At 43.9% G+C, this 19,914-nt stretch overlaps 1 protein-coding gene across 1 annotated transcript in view; it reads left to right on the forward strand.

Moving 5' to 3' along the window:
- The window catches only part of BAZ2B (bromodomain adjacent to zinc finger domain 2B), a 914,692-nt gene that overhangs the window by 579,113 nt on the left and 315,665 nt on the right, over positions 1-19,914 (forward strand). The window contains exon 23 of the mRNA XM_030210692.1: positions 16,630-16,770. Within this exon, the coding sequence (XP_030066552.1) occupies positions 16,630-16,770 (141 nt within the window). The remainder of the gene's footprint in view (positions 1-16,629; positions 16,771-19,914) is intronic.

Below are 19,914 nucleotides of genomic sequence, written 5' to 3' on the forward strand. Positions count from 1 at the left end.
CAGTCTGCCCAACAAGATAAGCTCATTTCATATGGTGTAATGTAATACATCATATGTTTACCTGATCTTATGTGAATTCCATTACCGTTTGCAACTCTACCACATCCCGTGGACGGGCATTCCAGGTATCTGTTACCCTCTCAGTAATAATAATACTTCCTGACATTATTTCTGATTTGGTCCTTTTTCAACTTCAGTTTATATCCTCTAGTTCTACCGCCTTTCCGTCTCTGGAAAATGTTTGCGAATTAATACCTTTAAAATATTTGAATGACTGTATCATATCACCCGTTTCTCCTTTCCTCCAGGGTATACGTATTTAGGTCAGCAAGTTTCTCTATGTACGTCTTGTTACACAAATCCCATACCGTTTTTGTCGCTTTTCTTCAAACCACTTCAAGTCTTTTTACATCCTTAGCAAGATAAGGCCTCCAAAACTGAACACAGTACTCCAAGTGGGGCCTCACCAACGACTTGTACAGGGGTGTCAACACCTCCTTTCTTTTGCTGGTTATACCCCTCTCTATAGCTTTCAGGAAATCTCTGAAGACCATGTTATTCAGAAGTGCTTATCCCACGGCCTCTTCCAGTGTCTCCACTGCTGGAAGCGCATCGATCTAGAGACATTTGGACACATCCCCCTTCTCTCTCTCCCCTCAAAGTTTCCCTTCACCTTCCGTCCATTCCTACTCTTCCCCATTATCTCTTGTAGGTTTTCTGCTGTATTAGCTTCATTTTACTGCATTGGCGTCTGCCTCTGTGGTGCATTGTAAGCCACATTGAGCCTGACACTGTTAGGAAACTGGGGGGTACAAATGAGATAATAAATAAATAACCCGTGTGTCCCTAGGACTTCAGTTCAAGTATTATGTTCATGTTTATTTATCTTTATATGTTGCCCTTCAAGACTCGCTACCAAAGTGGTTTACAATATAGGGGATGTGATGGAAGCTCTACCATAGGCTTAGAAGGGAAGACACACTGGATTAGATGGCATAGAGACAACAGTGTAAGTACTGCAGGTGGTACCTGTGAAAGTGTGGGTGGTTCTAGCATCTGTCTCAACCCATTGCACACAATTGACTTAGAACTCCCAGATACTGCATGTACAGCGCTGTACAGTTTTACAAATAAGGATAGTCCCTGCTAAAAGGAGCTTACAATCTAAAGGACGAAATGTCAAGTTGGGGCAGTCTAGATTTCTTGAATAGAGGTATAATGGTTAGGTGCCTAATGCGACAATGAAAGAGGTGGGTTTTGAGTAGGGATTGAAGATGGGTAGGGAGGAGGCTTGGCGTATGGGCTCAGGGAGTTTATTCCAAGTATAGGGAGAGGCGAGGCAGAAAGGGCAGAGCCTGGAGTTGGCGGTGGTGGAGAAGGGTACCGAGAGGAGGGATTTGTCATGTGAGTGGAGGTTTTGGGTAGGAACGTAAGGGGAGATGAGGGTAGAGAGGTAATGAGGGGCTGCAGATTGAGTGCATTTGTAGGTTAATAAGAGAAGCTTGAATTGTATGCGGTACCTGATTGGAAGCCAGTGAAGTGACTTGAGGAGAGGGGTGATATGAGCATATCGGTCTAGGTGGAAGATAAGACGCGCAGCAGAGTTCTGAATTGATTGAAGGGGGGATAGATGGTTAAGTGGGAGGCCAGTGAGGAGTAGGTTGCAGTAGTCAAGGCGAGAGGTAATGAGAGAGTGGATGAGATTACTGGTGGTGTGCTCAGAGAGGAAAGGGCGAATTTTGCTGATATTATAGAGAAAAAGCGACAGGTCTTGGCTGTCTGCTGGATATGTGCAGAGAAGGAGAGGGAGGAGTCGAAGATGACTCCGAGGTTGCGGGCAGATGAGACGGGGAGGATGAGGGTGTTATCGACTGAAATAGAGAGTGGAGGGAGAGGAGAAGTGGGTTTGGATGGAAAGACAATGAGCTCGGTCTTGGCCATGTTCAGTTTCAGGTGGCGGTTGGACATCCAGGCAGCAATGTTGGATAAGCGGGCTGATACTTTGGCCTGGGTTTCCGCAGTGATTTCTGGTGTGGAGAGGTAAAGCTGGGTGTTGTCAGCATAAAGATGGTATTGGAAACCATGAGATGAGATCAGTGAGCCCAGGGAAGAGGTGTAGATTGAAAAAAGAAGGGGTCCAAGGACAGATCCCTGAGGAACTCCAACAGAGAGCGGGATGGGGGTGGAGGAAGATCCATGAGAATGTACTCTGAAGGTACGGTGGGAGAGATAAGAGGAGAACCAGGAGAGGACAGAGCCCTGGAACCCAAATGAGGATAGTGCAGCAAGAAGTAAATTATGATTAACAGTGTCAAAAGCGGCGGATAGGTCGAGGAGGATGAGGATGGAGTAGTGACCTCTGGATTTGGCAAGGAACAGGTCATTACAGACTAGTGAGTGCCGTTTCTGTCGAGTGTAGAGGGCGAAAACCGGATTGGAGCGGATCGAGGATGGCATGAGAGGAGAGAAATCAAGGCAGCGGCTGTGAACAGCGCGTTCAAGTATCTTGGAGAGGAAGGGTAGGAGGGAGATGGGGCAGTAGTTGGAAGGACAGGTAGGGTCTAGTGATGGTTTTTTGAGGAGTGGTGTGACTACAACATGCTTGAAGGTGTCAGGGACAGTTGCAGTGGAGAGAGAGAGGTTGAGGATATGACAGTAGGAGAGATGGTGTTTAGTAAGTTGGTGGGGATGGGATCAGAGGAACAGGTGGTGCATTTCGAGGAGGAAAGAAGGTGAGCGGTTTCCTCCTCGGTGATATCAGGAAAGGAGGAGAAGGAGGCCTGGGTTGGTTGGTTGAAGGAGTGGGTTAAAGGGTGAAGAGGAGGAGGTGGCTTGGTAGTGAATTTGAGGTTGATCTTCTGCACCTTGTCGCAGAAGTAGTCAGCCAGTGATTGAGGAGAGAGTGGGGGGGGGGGGGGAGCGGAGGGCACTTTGAGGAGGGAGTTGAGGGTGGCGAAGAGACGACGAGGATTGGAGTCGAGAGAATTAGTCAATTGGGTGTAATAGTCCTGTTTGGCGAGGAATAGGGAGGACTGGAAGGAGGATAGCATGAATTTGTAATGAATGAAGTCGGTATGGGTGCGAGATTTCCTCCAGAGGCGTTCAGCAGATCGGGCGCAGGAGCGAAGGTATCGGATGCAAGGTGTCAGCCAGGGCTGGGGCTTAGTACGCCTTGTGGGACAGGATGGAGCAAGGGTGTCCAGAGCAGAGGAGAGAGTGGCGTTGTAAGCAGAGACAGCCTTGTCGACAGACTCGGAGGACATGATGGAAGGGAGGAGATTAGAGGTACTAGAGGATAAGGTGGGAGGGTCGACAGCCTGGAGATTCCTGAAAGTAGAGGTTAGTGTTGTGCGGGACTGAGGGGGAGGGTGATGAAGTGTTGTGCGGGACTGAGGGGGGGAGGGTGATGAAGTGTGAAGGTGATCAGGTGATGATCGGAGAGAGGAAGAGCTGAGGCACAGAATTTGGAGGGTGAGCAGGTAGAGGAGAGGACGAGGTCAAGACAATGGCCAGTTTGGTGAGTAGGGGTGGTGGAGCTCAGCTGGAGGTTGAAGGAGGATGTCAGAGTGAGGAACTGAGAAGCGTAAGAGTCGGATGGGTCGTCAGCGTGTATGTTAAAGTGTCCAAGAATGAGGGACGGAGATGAGGGTTCAAGAAAAACTGAGAGCCGGGCATCGAAGTCGGTAAGAAAGGAAGATAGGGACTTATCAGGGGGGCGGTAAATAACTGCAACTCTGAGTGGCAGCGGGTAAAATAGATGTAGCATCCAGGATTGCTGCCCAAGGTATAGTGATGCGCAGACTCTCATGGCTGCGTGTTTCTGACCAGGATCATTCAGTCCAGCAGCGGATGGCAGATGTTCCTTGCTGGAGAGGATAACCTTTTTGGTGAGAAAACTAGAGGATCTAGTTGACCAGCTCAAGAAGCACAATGATGCTATGGATTCTCTCTCCCGCCGGGCGTCTTCTGCTACTACCTCCTCATCTAGGAAGTTTTTTGGAGGGAAGAGGAGTGCTCCCTATTCCTATGCTACGCGTAGGTACACTACTGCTTCTCGGCAGCCTGTCCAAGCTCAGTCCCAGCGCTCTCGTTCACGTCAACAGCATGCGCCTAAGGCCTCTGCAGCTCCCCAGCAAAAGCAAGGGACGGGCTTTTGACTGGCTCCAGAGTTCAGCATAGCCTCAGTAAATGTGTCCGTTCCAGATGGCTTGCCAGTTGGATGGAGGTTGATATTTTTTCATCAAAGGTGGCCTCTAATAACCTCCGACCGGTGGGTTCTTCAAATAGTCCGGTCAGGATACACCCTCAGTCTGGAATCCAAACCTCCAAATTGTCCACCAGGAGCTCATTCTTATAGTTCCCAGCACAAACAGGTACTTGCAGAGGAACTCTCTGCCCTTCTGAAGGCCCAAGCGGTCAATCACGTTCCACCAAGGGAAGAAGGGCTGGGATTCTATTCCAGGTACTTCCTTGTGCAAAAGAAAACTGGGGGGATGCGTCCCATCCTAGACCTAAGGGCCCTGAACAAATTTCTTGTCTGAGAAATGTTCAGGATGGTTTCCCTAGGCACCCTTCTTCCCATGATTCAGAAAAACGATTCGCTATGCTCTCTGGACTTAAAGGATGCTTTCACACACATCTCGGTACTTCCAGCTCACAGGGAGTATCTTCGATTTCAGCTGGGAACACAGCACTTTCAGTACTGTGTACTTCCTTTTGGCCTGGCGTCTGTGCCTAGCTGCCTAGCTGTAGTCGCAGCGTCGCTATGCAAACTGGGAGTGCATGTGTTTCCTTATCTCAACGATTGGCTGGTGAAGAGCACCTCAAAGGAGGGTGCTCTGGAGTCCATGCAAATGACTATTCGGGTGCTACAGCTACTGGGGTTTGTCATAAATTATCCCAAGTCCCATCTCACCCCAGTCCAAACTTTGGAATTCATTGGAGCCCTGTTGAACACTCACACAGCTCGAGCTTATCTTCCCGAGACAAGGGTGGACAACCTTCTGTCCCTGGTGTCCATGGTTCGAGCATCTCACTAGGTCACGGCTCGGCAGATGTTGAGACTTTTGGGGCATATGGCCTCCACAGTTCATGTCACGCCCATGGCATATCTACATATGAGATCAGCTCAATGAATCCTAGCTTCCTAGTGGTTTTTAAGCTGCGGGGGATCTAGAGGATGTAATCCAACTGTCCACCGGCTTTCGAAATTCTCATCACTGGTGGACAATTCGATCCAATTTGAGCATGGGATGACCATTCCAAGTTCCTCAGCCACGAAAAGTGTTGATGATGGATGCATCTCTCCTGGGGTGGGGAGCTCATGTAGATGGGCTCCACACTCAGGGAGCCTGGTCCTTTCAGGAAACAGGTCTGCAGATCAACCTCCTGGAACTAAGAGCGATCTGGAATGCTCTGAAGGCTTTCAGAGATTGGCTGTCCAACCAAGTAATCTTAATTCAGACAGACAATTAGGTTGCCATGTACTACACCAACAAGTAGGGGGGCACCGGATTTTGCCCTCTGTGTCAGGAAGCCGTCCAGATGTGGCTTTGGGCTCGCCGTCACGGCATGTTTCTCCAAGCCACTTATCTGGCAGGTGTAAACCACAGTCTGGCCGACAGGTTGAGCAGGATAATGCAACCTCACGAGTGGTCACTGAACATGGGCATAGTCCACAAGATCTTCTGAGCGTGGGGGACCCCCTCGGTGGATCTTTTTGCCACTCAGATCAATCACAAGGTCCCTCAGTTCTGTTCCAGGCTTCAGGCCCACGACAGGCTAGCATCAGATGCCTTTCTCCTACATTGGGGGACAGGCCTTCTTAGGGTTACCATATGGCTCCAGAAAAAGGAGGACGGATTGAGCCAGCCGGGTTTTACTTCCATTGTTTTCAATGGAAGTAATTGAGCCAGCCGGGTTTTACTTCCATTGCTTGAAAGCAATGGAAGTAAAACCCGGCTGGCTCAATCCGTCCTCCTTTTTCTGGAGCCATATGGTAACCCTAGGCCTTCTATATGCGTATCCACCCATACCTCTAGTAGGAAAGACTTTGCTGAAACTCAAGCAATCTCAAGCAAGACTGCGGAACCATGATCTTGATTGCACACTTCTGGCTGCGTCAGATCTGGTTCCCTCTTCTTTCGGAGTTGTCCTCCAAAGAACTGTGGAGATTGGACTGTTTTCCAACCCTCTTCACTCAGAACGAGGGGTCGCTTCTACATCCCAACCTCCAGTCTTTAGCTTCTCACAGCCTGGATGTTGAGAGCTTAGAATTCGCCTCTTTGGGTCTTTCGGGGGGTGTCTCCCGAGTCTTGCTTGCTTCCAGAAAAGATTCCACAAAGAAGTGTTACTTTTTTAAATGGAAGAGGTTTGCCGTCTGGTGTGACAGCAAGGCCCTAGATCCTCTTTTTTGTTCTACATAGACCCTGCTTGAATACCTTCTACATTTGAGAGTCTGGTCTCAAGACCAACTCCGTAAGAGTTCACCTTAGTTCGATTAGTGCTTATCATTGCCTTGTAGAGGGTAAACCTATCTCTGGACAGCCTTTAGTTGTTCGCTTCATGAGAGGTTTGCTTTTGTCAAAGCCCCCTGTCAAACCTCCACCAGTGTCATGGGATCTCAACGTCATTCTCACCCAGCTGATGAAAGCTCTTTTTGAGCCACTGAATTCCTGCCATCTGAAGTACTTGACCTGGAAGGTCGTTTTCTTGGTGGCTGTTACTTCAGCTCATAGAGTCAGTGAGCTTTCAGGCCTTGGTAGTGCATGCACCTTATATCAAGTTCCATCACAACAGAGTAATCCTCCACACGCACCCTAAGTTCCTGCCAAAGGTGGTGTCGGAGTTCCATCTGAACCAGTCAATTGTCTTGCCAACATTCTTTCCCCGTCCTCATACCTGCCCTGGCGAAAGCAGTTTGCACACCTTGGACTGCAAGAGACCATTGGCCTTTTACGTGGAGCAGACAAAGCCCTTTAGACAGTCCGCCCAGTTGTTTGTTTCTTTTGATTCCAACAGGAGGGAAGTCGCCATCGGAAAATGCTCAATCTCCAGTTGGCTAGCAGATTGCATATCCTTCTGGAGGGCCATGTCACGGCTCACAATGTTAGAGCCATGGCTGCGTCAGTGGATCACTTAAAGTCAGCCTCCAAGGCTGCAACGTGGTCATCAGTCCACACATTCACATCTCACTACTGCCTCCAGCAGGATACCCGACGCGTCAGTCGGTTTGGACAGTTGGTGCTGCAGAATCTGTTTGGGGTTTAGAATCCAACTCCACCCCCCTAGGCCCATTTTTGTTCTGTTCCAGGCTGCATTCTCAGTTGTTTATGGTTTCAGATCAATCTGTTATGTCCTTACCGTTGCGAGGCCCAATTGACCAGTGTTCATTATTTTGAGAGCCTGGTTGCTAGGGATACCCCACACGTGAGAATAAGCTGCTGCTTGTCCTCGGAGAAAGCGAAGATACATACCTGTAGCAGGTATTCTCAGAGGACAGCAGGCTGATTGTTCTCACAAACCCGCCCACCTCTCCTTTGGAGTTGTTTGTTTATTATTTGTTTTTTATTAAACTGAGTGGTAACACTAATGCTACGGGTGGGAAGTCGTCAGCCCATGTGCGGTGCGCGCAGTTTGTGCGCTTGGCTCTGACAAAACGCCGACCCACATGTGAGAACAATCAGCCTGCTGTCCTCGGAGAATACCTGCTACAGGTATGTATCTTCGCTTCATTGATGGCGCTTCATCAGTTGCTACTGTGAGTATGTTAGTAAGACGAATTTCCTTGTCCTTGAATAATTACTCCCTTTTGTTTGGGGGGGGGGGTAAAATATAATGAAATACTTAAAATATAAAATCTTATTTCTTTAGTGGTTCAAATCTTTTTCTGCAGCAAGTACGGGTCATCTGCTCGCAGTTATAGTTCAAAGCTTAACCAAAGTAACCAGCTAAAAATACAAAAATAAAAGACATCTGCTCACTGTAATGCTTTCAGCTCTACCCAAGTGGCAGCTTGTATTACTGACTTCTCATGACTCGTGCAACATTTCGTTTGTTTTATTTGTAACAGTGCAAACATATGCACTGTTGGTTCACTCACGACGATGCAAACATACGCTCATATATGTAAGCACGTAAACGGTGTTACAGACGGGTCTATTTGCCAAGTTACCACATTGATAAAATGGTTAAAAAAAAGAAATAGTTTGTTACTTCTTAGTTCACGCCTCTATATTGTGCTTATCACAACTACATAAGTATTGCCACACTGGGACAGACCAAAGGTCCATCGAGCCCAGCATCCTGTTTCCAACAGTGGCCAATCCAGGTCACAAATATATGGTAAGATCCCAAAAAGTTCAATACATTTTATGCTGCTTATCCCAGAAATAAGCAGTGGATTTTCCCCGAGTCATTTTAATAATGGTCTATGAACTTTTCCTTTAGGAAGCCATCCAAGCCTTTTTTAAACCCCACTAAGCTAACCACCTTTACCACATTCTCTGGCAGTGAATTCCAGAGTTTAATTTCACGTTGAGTGAGGAAAACTTTTCTCTGATTCATTTTAAATTTACTGCTTTGTAGCTTCATCGCATGCACCCTAGTCCTAGTATTTTTGGAAAGAGTAAACAAACGATTCACGTTTACCCATTCCACTCCACTCATTTTATAAACCTCTTGCATATCTCTCCTCAGCCATCTTTTCTCCAAGCTGAAGAGCCCTAGACGCTTCAGCATTTCCTCATAGGGAAGTCGTTCCATCCCCTTTATCATTTTCGTCACCCTTCTCTGTGCCTTTTCTAATTCCACTAAATCTTTTTTGAGATGCAGTGACCAGAATTGAATACAATATTCGGTCGCACCATGGACCGATACAAAAGCATTATAACGTTCTCATTTTTGTTTTTCATTCATTTCCTAATAATACCTAACATTCTATTTGCTTTCTTAGCCACCACAGCACACTGAGCAGAGGGTTTCAACGTATCATCAACGCCGCCGCCGAGATCCATTTCTTGGTCGGTGACTCCTAACGTGGAACCTTGCAATACGTAACTATAATTTGGGTTCCTCTTTCCCACATATATCACTTTGCACTTGTTCACATTAAATGTCATCTGCCATTTAGACGCCCAGTCTTCCAGCCTCGTAAGGTCCCTTCTGTAATTTTTCACAATCCTCTCGCGATTTAACAACTTTGAATAACTTTGTGTCGTCAGCAAAATACCTCATTAGTTAATCCCATCTCTAAATCATTTATAAATATGTTATAAAACAGCAGTCCCAGTTCAGACCCTTGGGAAACCCTACAATCTACCCTTCTCCATTGAAAACACTGACCATTTAACCCTACTCTCTGTTTTCTACTTTTAACCAGTTGTTAATCCACAATAGGACATTACCTCCTATTCCATGACTTTCTAATTTCCTCAGGAGTTTTTCATGAGGCACTTTGTCAGATGCCTTTTAAAAATCTAGATGCACAATATCGACTGGCTCACCTTTATCCACATGTTTATTCACCCCTTTAAAGAAATACAGTAGATCGGTGAGGTATATTTTCCTTCACTAAAACCATGCTGGCTTTGTCTCATTAATCCATGCTTATGTATATGCTCTATAATTTTGTTCTTTATAATAGTCTCTACCATTTTGCCTGGCACCGACATCAGGCTCATCGGTCTATATTTTCCAGAATCACCTATAATTTCCTTGATTTGCCCTGGGGAGGTGTTCAGTGTGGTGAAACCCGTGAGCAGGACAGGTTCTTCAAATCTTTTGTTGCGGTTACTATTATCCTGCTGTCTTTTTTTTTTTGGTGATATGGGACTTGTTCCATCCCATCATTATCAGATGATATTAACTACTTGTGTGCCTGATGAATCCTGCAATCTTTTACAGATGAGAAACAATGCTTTTCCACATAGCTTCTTCTCAGGAGCCTTCTGTGAAGAACCATTATCAAAGATTTTGCTGAAATCCAAGTAGGTTGCATCTGTCACATATCATTTATCCAGTTCTCTAGTCACCCAGACAAAGAAATCAATCTGATTCATTTGGCAAGATTTTCCTTTGGTAAAAATATGTTGCCTCAGATCTTCCAATCCATTGGATTCACTATCCTTTCCTTCAACAGCATCTCTATTAGTTTTCCAGCCACCAAAATGAGGCTTACTGGCCTGTAGTTTCCAACTTTTTCCTGGTTCCCACTTATGTGAAGAAGGCCACATCCACTTGTCTCCAACCTTACGGAACCTCTTCCATCTCCTAAAAATTAAAAAACCTGGAGGACCTATCTGAAGAAGTCCAAAAGGAGGACATGTTCTCTTAAAAGAATAGGTATTTTAATCCTAGGTGGCTCATTCCTGAGCTTCGGTTAGACAGGCAGTCAGTTTACTCAAAGCTGTGGGTAGATCTGGTTCATTGGGAATGAATAGTTGCACATCATCAGCATAGATGTAGAATTTTGTGTCCATTGACCCAAGCAGCTCAGCCAGAGGGTTGAGGTAAATATTAAGTACAATGGGAAACAGTAAAGATCCCTGTGGCACCCCACAGTTTAATGCCCAAGGTAATGATTTGCTGTTGCTGATGAGAACTGATTGTTGTTCATCTGACAAATAGGATTTGAACCATGTAAATACTGTGCCACTGATATCTGTTTTATAGGCATATTATGATCCACTGTGTCAAAGGCTGCTGAGAATCCAGCAGCACTAGTATCGAGGCAGATCCCCTGTCACAGTTTCTGTGGAGATCATCAAGAAGGGACACAATAACTGTCTTAATTCCATACCCAGGTCTGAAGCCAGATTGACATGGGGCTAGCTAATTACTTTTATTTAGCCAGTCGTGGAGTTGAATGCAGACTATTTGTTCTATAAGTTTTGCCAGGAAAGGAATGTTAGACTGGTTGGTAGTTTTCAAGGTTGTCCTGATCCAGGGAGTTATTTTTCAGTAGAGGGTGCACCGCAGCTCTTTTTGGTGGTGTTGGCAGCTGCTCTTCCACAAGAGAGGAGTTGACAATTTTATTGGGCCCTTCAATGAGGACTGCAGTCGCTGTACTATCTTTGGTAGGCAGGGGTTGTCGGTCATAGACCTTTCAGGATTAGAGCTTTCTCTGACCTGGTTGAATGAGTTCAAGATGGCTGTGCATGGTGGGGGAGAGGGAGTATTCTCTTTATTAGCTGGTGGGAGCTTTGATGGGCCTTGTCTGTAGGTCCTGATAGATACCTTTAATTTTGTTGTTAAAGTATGTGGCAAAATCATTGCTGGTTTGTTTTGACTGATAAGGCTGTTTACTATTTTAAATAGGTGCTTTGTTTAATTTGCAGCTTGTTCAATATGTTGAGAGAAATATTAATTTTTTGGCTGTAAAGGCTTGGCGGTACATTGCCATGTGTTTCTTGCCTGTCTTCATCTAGGTGAGGTTTTCGCCGTTTTCTTTTGAGTTGAGTTCCTTGACGCTTAAGAGACCTGTAGCTCTGGGGAGAACCACAGGGAGCATTTGTGCATAGAACATAGGACCTTCTTTAGACGTCCTGTTTTTTTACTAATGCTATCGCTAAGCATGCATTCCAGATATCAACCTGTTCTAAGACTGTCATCTTTTCACCCACATGGGGGTAGGACAAAGCCGCTAGGATTTCTCGTATCTCAGATTTCCTTCCCAACTTTGGTTGGGCCCATCAGTTTTAGGTAATCCTTGAAAGAAAATTTGATTTGAAAATGATCTGGCACACTTGGAAGAGAGGGATTTCCTACTTGCAATACTGCTGAAAATGAGATTCAGAGAAAACTTTATAAAATGGATTAAGTCTTTATATAAAGAGTCTAAACGTTGCATGATGATTGGGGAGTACTCCAAAGTTTCTGTGTTAATCGGGGCACATACCAGGGATATTCTTTGTCACCGATCTTGTTTGCCTAGAGTATAGAGCTCCTGGTGGCAAAGATGAAGGCAAATGAAGATTATGAGGAGATTGAAGTCAAGGAGTGAGCAATACAAGATCTTGTTATTTGTGCATATCTTTTTATTTTCCCATGAGGCAGCCTCAAATGTCCCTGTCTGTAGTCATCAGAAAACTAAAGTCTCTGGGTTCAGACTAAACATGAATAAGTCAGAAATTCTGACCATTTCTTTTTCAGAACAGGGAGACTTTTGCCTTTAAATTTGCAAAAGAAAGCATAAGATACATAGGAGAGCTAATTACGGTGAATAGACATAAACTATGTGCAAAGTAAACCAGAACTTGGGGAACTATAAGAAATGTAAACTGTCATGGTTAGGAAGAATGGCAATTATAAAAATGGTAATGCTTCCTAGGTTCTGCTGTTTGTTTAAAGTTTCACTGCTTGAGCTCCCAGCTCAGGCTTTTGGTTCCTAGAAAAGAAGCTTTTCAAGTTAATATGAGAGAATCGCCCTCCGAGGGTTTCCAAGGGAGTGCTATTTTGATCTTGGGCATATGAAGGATTGAGAGTACCTGAGTTTGTTATTACCTGGTCTCCCATTTGGTGAGGTAGTGGAGTGCTATGACAAGCACTAAACTGCAGGCTTTTGTTTGTGGGAGCAATATGCTCTGGGCAGCAGCAGCTTTACATATATGTAAGAGTGCTATTTGTGGCTAAAACAGTGTAGCTGGACCTAAATACTGATTAATAGGTACACAAATGATTGCCAGAACCTTTACTATGATTGTTTAGCAGTCGGGGGGGGGGGGTGCATTTTAGGGGTGAGGTAATTCTTGATACAGCTGTTACAAACTGTGATTTGGGCATGGGGGTAATTCTATAGCATAGTCGATAACGTTTCGTACCCATTACGCATGTAGATGTTTAGAATAATGGTGCTTGTGTGCATGTGTGTGTACATAACAGAGTCCAAAAAAGAAGCACAGAGGGCTCTCAAGCACGGGAAAAGTGTGCTTTATTATGACCTGACACGGACTATGTTTCGGCATTAACTAACGCCTGCCTCAGGGGTCAATTCAAACAAGCAGCACTCAATACAAAAGAAGTTGTTTCGCAAGAAATATTGACTTCGCACAATGAATGTCTACTGAAGATGGGAGCATACGTTCTTGATGCACTTTTTCTTGACAGTTTGCTCCGCATCAAGAACTTATGCTCTCATCTTCATTGGACAATTGTGCAGAGACAATATTTCTTGTGCAACAACTTTTGCATTGAGTGCTGCTTGTTTGAATTGACCTCTGAGGCAGGAATTAGTTGATGGCCAAAACACAGCCCGTGTCAGGTCATAATCATTCTTTTCCATTCTTGAGAGCCCTTTGTGCTTCTTTTATGAACTTGCTTGTGTTTTGTACTCTGACCTACTCCGTTAACCAATTACACACAAAAGACTAAATTCTATAAATGGCACCTAAAAAATCAGCGTAAAAAAAGCACTTAGCGCTAATCTATAAATGGCTCTTAAAGATAGGCACCATTTATAAAATAGCACTTTGCGCCAAGAACTACAACTACATTTAGGTGTGACTATTTACACCAACCATACCTTGGTGTAAATACCCACGCCTAATAAGGCACGGATCCCCTTTATTCTATAACAACATGCATAAATTAAAGAAATGCCCCCGATCCGCCCATGGCTGTGCCCCCTTTTTGGACCCATGCTTAAATTTACTCGTGTAAATTTTAATTAAATACAGTTAGCACCAATCATTGTTAAAATCTTACTAATTGGCTTGTTCAATTAAATTGCATGCATGCAAATTGGGCATGCGTAATTTTTAGCAACTTTTATAGAATTTGGGGAATACCTGCCAAACTTTTTCCTAAGCACTATTCTGTACATACCTGCTTAACTTATGTAGGACATATTTCTAAGGGGAGGGTGTACACATGGGTGAAGCTTGATCGGGGTTCAAATTTTCACGCATAACAGCGTGCCAACATACCTTGCCAAATTACACTGGCTACACATAGTTGAAAGAATTAAATTTAAAGTTGCCTGCCTAGTCTTCCAAATCCTTCAAGGAACTACCGTGAAACTATTGATCAACATCTCAGCTATCTGCATCACCCAATGAAACAGACTGAAAAAAGAACTGATCCTGGCCCCACCAATCTATAAGGGAACCAAGTTTCAAAAGATTTTAAACTCACTTTTCCCTGTGTCAAATATCTCTCTCTGGAACTCTCTCTCACTGGCTATCAGATCAGATTTCAACTACCTCAACTTCAGGAAGAGACTAAAAACCTTCCTCTTCTCAAAGACTGGGACATAACAATCATAACGTTGTCCGTACCCAGAACAGACTATAAGTCTACCAGAACAGACTAAAAGTAGATCAAATGGATACGGATACAACTTATGCTTATACTATAGAAATACACAACACCACACTTACCCAACAAGATTGCATTCACGTGGAGGGGCATAATTGAAAGGGGTGCCCAAGTTTTCCTGAGGTTGTCCTCGCAGGATGTCCCGGCGGAGGGGCGGAGAAACCCGTATTATCAAAACAAGATGGGCGTCCATCTTTCGTTTAGATAATACGGACGGTGACGCCCAAATCGCAAAACTTAGGTCGAGCTTAGAGATGGGCGTCCCCAATTTTCGGCAATAATGGAAACCGAAGACGCCCATCTCAGAAACAACCAAGTCCAAGCCCTTTGGTCATGGGAGGAGCCAGCATTCATAGTGCACTGGTCCACCTGACATGCCAAGACACCAACCGGGCACCCTAGGGGGCACTGCAGTGGACTTCAGAAATTGCTTCCAGGTGCATAGCTCCCTTACCTTGTGTGCTGAGCCCCCCAAGACCCACTCCCCACAACTGTACACCACTACCATAGCCCTTATGGGTGAAGAGGGGCACCTACATGTGGGTACAGTGGGTTTGTGGTGGGTTTTGAAGGGCTCACATTTACCACCACAAATGTAACAGGTAGGGAGGGGTGGGCCTGGGTCCGCCTGCCAGAAGTGCACTGCACCCACTAAAACTGCTCCAGGGACCTGCATACTGCTGTTATGGAGCTGGGTATGATATTTGAGGCTGGCAAAAAATATTTAAAAAAAAATTTTTTTGAGGGTGGGAGAGGGTTAGTGGCCACTAAGGGGAGGTCATCCCCGATTCCCTCCGGTGGTAATCTGGTCATTTGGGGCACATTTTTGTGGCTTGGTGTTAAGAAAAAAAGGATCAGGTAAAGTCATCCCAAGTGTTCGTCAGGGACGTTCTTCTTTTTTCATTATTGGTCGAGGACGCCCATGTGTTAAGCACGCCCCAGTCCCGCCTTCACTACGCCTCCAACACGCCCCCGTGAGCTTTCGTCGTCGCCGCCACGGAAAGCAGTTGAGGACGCCCAAAATCGGCTTTCGATGATGCCGATTTGGGCGACCCTGTGAGAAGGACGCCCATCTTGCGATTTGTGTCGAAAGATGGGCGCCCTTCTCTTTCGAAAATAAGCCTGATAATGTCCCACCTATCAACAAGATTATACTCACAATGCTCAACTGATATACTGTACCAATAATGCCTCTCATAAGTTATAACCCACACTGAACCCTAAACAGAGGATATTAGCAGTATATAAGACCTGAATTGAATTGAACTGAAAGAATACTGTGAGTTACACAGATATCTGCAGCACTTAGGTGCTAACACTTACACCAGCTCTGTATTTAATAAAGGAAAGCAGGTGCCTACTGTTTTTTTCTATATATAGAATAGGCTCCTACCATGTGCCCTCTGGGCACCTAATTGTAGATTATCTGTTATAGAATTGCCTTTCATATGTTTGTAAAAATGTTTTGGAAAAATTAGTTATAAAAAAAAAAGTAGGAGTTTGTCTTATTGATCTACATAGCATACTGCTAAATGATGCAGAGCACAGAACTTAAAAGCACAGAGAAGTGCTTTATTTCAGTTATTACACCTAGATTTTTTTAAAGTAGTTAATATATAAATTGAAAATTTTTTGATGTTTTTGCTTGTCTTTTCCTTCACACTGTTCTCATCCTTCATTTGCTTTATTTGGCTGCCTCCTGAATCCTATTCCTGGTGTTGCTTTCTTTTTTCTTCAGTATTTTTCTCAATTTCTTCTTATCCTCCATATGTTTCTCACACATCTATGATGTCTCTAACTCTTTCACTTCTTCCCTACTTGTCTCTCTTTCCATTTTAATCTGCTCGCCTATGTCCGCTGTGTCTTTATCCTTGTCTTTCACATCTAACCCTGTATCAAAACTCCTCCATTCTTCCTCTCTTATTCCCATCCCCCCTCCCAACCATCTGTCTCTCATCCATGTAAATGTGTTTCTCCTTTATCATTTGCTGACTCTCATTCCCACAGCCACCCACTTCTGTCTTTTATCTTCAAAAGCCCTCCATCTTCCCTTTAGCTCTACCCTTGATACTTGAATCACTTCTCTTATCTTCTTTACCCAAGCTAATCATTAAAAAGGACACTAAGAGGCTCATTTTTAAAGCACATAGACTTACAAAGTTATGTAGGTTACTGTGTGACTTTATAAGTCTATGTGCTTTGAAAATGAGCACCTAAGTATGATACACAATTTGTATAATGTAAATTATTTCAGTACAAGACTACACTTCCTAGTTTTAATTGTTCCAGCATGTATTTTATTTATTTTTCTTAAAGGAAAAGGAAAGGTTAAAGCAAGAAAAAAGAGATGAAAAAAGACTAAATAAGGAACGCAAACTTGAACAGCGAAGACTGGAGTTAGAAATTGCAAAGGAACTAAAGAAACCTACTGAAGATATGTGCTTAGCTGATCAGAAGGTAAAGTGAGCTATGAAGATTTGTATTTAAAGTAGTACTTTATTTTATATCATGCTTCACCAAAAAAAGCCCAAAGCGTGTTACAAGGAAAATGAAAAACAATAATCTAATTCTCCCCATACATTCCCTCCTATATATTCCCTACAAAAGCAGAATGATTTCTCAAAAAAATCACATTTTTAAAATTCTTTTAAAATATTGGAAAAGAAACTTGACGACGTAACTCCAAGGGGAGCTCATTCCATGGCTTGGGTCCCATAACCATAAATATACCAGAAGCTATAGTTTTCAAGCAGATGTTGTTGGAGAGAAACACCAATAAAGCCAAAAGTAAACTTATTTTCATATGCCATAAATTGTATAAATAGTTCGCACAGTTAAAAATATAAGCAGGAGTATTCACAGATAAAAAGAGTAAGACAGGACAACAAGAGGAAAATACAAAAGGACAAGAAGAATTAAAAGTAACAACTGAATCATGTGTGGTAAAGTTTGAGTGAAAAAATTAGTTTTAAGGCCACTTTTAAATTTCTGAAATGAGATTACTTTGCAGGAAGAAATTGAATTCCAGAGTGATGGGGGAATGAGGCTAAAGCAGGAGTATGGTGTGTAACCAGATATGGCAATGAGAAAGTGTGGTAAGAAGATGTATTAAAGGAGCAGAGGGTATGTGAGGGAATGTACAGAATGAGAAGACTTGAGAGAAAGGGAAGGTAACCCAGAATGTAGGGCTTGATATATAATAGTCAAGTATTTAAATGGAATGTGAAAATTACTGACAACCAGTGTTCAGAGATAGCATGATCATATTTCTTCTTACCAAATATCAGTTTAACAGAAGTGTATTGGATGAGCTGTAGCCATCTGATTTGGGTTAGTTGCAATCCATGATATAAGGAGTTACAGTAATCTATCTTAGATATTACCAAGGACAGCAGAAGGATCCTAAGGGAAGGTGTATCGAGAATAGGGCAAAATGAATGGATTTGTCTTAATGTGAAAAAATTCCTAGAGACAATACTAGAAATCTGTTTATGGAAGGATAATTATTTTGACAAGGATGATTCCAAGGATTTTAATAGAACCTCTAAAAGGGAGAGGGACACCGTGAATCTTGGGGGGAGGGCAACTGAGGAGTGCAAAGAGAAAATAATAGCATCATCGCCTAAATGTAGGCATGTTGATACTGATCTATGCAATTGTTCTATAACGGAATCTTGGCGCCCAGATGCCATTGTAGAATAAGCACTCAGGTCACTGCATCTAGGCACCTAAATTATGGCACTCGGTTATAGAATTTCCCTCATATGGTCTCAGTAGAGGTGACTTTAGGTTTATAAATGCAAAAATATCCACTTATATGTGTAAATTGGCACACATGTATAAGTAGCAGTTTTAGCAGAGGTGTTATTAATATGTATATACATACATACATACAGAATACGTCAGATTTGAAGGCGGCATGCCTTAGGTAGCATGGGCATAGGAACGGAAAAGGGGACATTTGTGCACCTCCTCGGATTTCTTAGCCCTCACTGCTGCCTTTCTACTGCTGCTATTCCCCTCCACCCAAGAATTCAGCACCTCCCTCCCAGCCACAGCTCCTTCTGCTTATCAAGCAGGTTGGAAAGGCAAGAAATTTGTACAGTCTACAACAAATGGGAATGTATATGCCACACAGTCTACTGCAGAACCTCTTCCAGCCCTGTGAGCAGTTAAACTGTCTGACATGTCCCAACCCTCAAAGGAAGTACAGTATATGTCGGAGAATATGGGACATATCAGAGAGTTCAACTGCTATTAGGGCTAGAAGATGTTCTGCAGTGAGCTGTGTGGCATGTATGTTCCTGTTTGTTTTAGACTATATTGCTTTCTTGTCTTTTCAGCCCACCTGAGAAGCAGGAAGAGCTTTAGATGGGTGGGAGGTGCCGAACTGTGTGGACCATGAAGAAATGTAACTGGAGTTGGAGGTCGAAAGAAGAGGGGGAGAACAATGGGATGGAGCAGGACTAAGGGGAGATGTTGGATCACTTTTGGGGGGAATAAGAGGTGGGGGGGGTCTGGACACAGGATAATGGTATGGAACAGAAAGGGGAAATGCTGAACATAGATGAGGGGAATAGATTGAAAGAGAGGAGAGATGGTAGTCTGGGGAAGGGAGACAATGAGGGCTGGTGTTGACAGATGGTAGGGTGGAAGAAGGAGGCACCATGTTAGAATGGTCTGAATTCTGTGGTTAGGAGTGGATAGGGACACAGGTGGGGGCAAATGGTGGGACACAGGAGATGCTGGACCACCTGGGTGGGAGGCTTAGGGAGAGAGGCGTGTCCGGGATCCTGGACATGGGGTGAGGAACTAGGGAGACAAGAGGGAATGCTGGACATGGAGTGATGGGACTAGGGAGACAGAGAGGGGATGGTGGACATGGAATGAGGGGACTATGGAGAGAGAGAAAGAGAGGATGCTGGACATGAGGGTAGGAGACTGAAAATGGAAAATTAGAATACACAAATGACAAGACAATGTATCAGAATTTAGGGACATGAAGTGTGAGAGATCAGCAGCCAGTATTTTGGATCTCAGCAGAAGTAGCACTGCAGGAAGGAGTCATGTGTTGAATACCATTGTAAGCTGTCAGTCCATGAATGAGTTGCAAAGATTGAGTGCTAAATGTTCTGTATAAGTAAAACTGTACTTTGCCATTTCAGTTGCTAGTGTGTTAAACCTTTATTGACACAAGAGGTGTTTATCAATTAAGGAGATGGAGGAAGTAGAGTTTATAGATTTACATCCTTTTCAAGAATACAGTCCATCATACTTTGCATTTTGCTAAGCCATGTCTGGGGTTTTTATTTAATAAAATGTTTTCAATATATTATTTTGCCCTCTTGTTCCTAGAAGCCAGGTCATATCAGTGTTTGAGAGGATATTTAATTGATACAGTATATAACTAAAGTGTGGACATCTTGCCCATTGGTCATGACAATGAGACACAATGGACATTATCCGTTTATTTCTTGTGCACAATTATACATGTTGTTGATATAAGTGAGTGACATTTCATGTCTACCAAGTGACAATGTAGTTTGTAGCAAAGGTGGAGAGGAAGGGATAGGCCAACATCTTTTGTTCTGTCTTTTCTTT

Source organism: Microcaecilia unicolor, chromosome 7 (genome assembly GCF_901765095.1).
Source record: "Microcaecilia unicolor chromosome 7, aMicUni1.1, whole genome shotgun sequence".
NCBI lineage: Eukaryota > Metazoa > Chordata > Amphibia > Gymnophiona > Siphonopidae > Microcaecilia > Microcaecilia unicolor.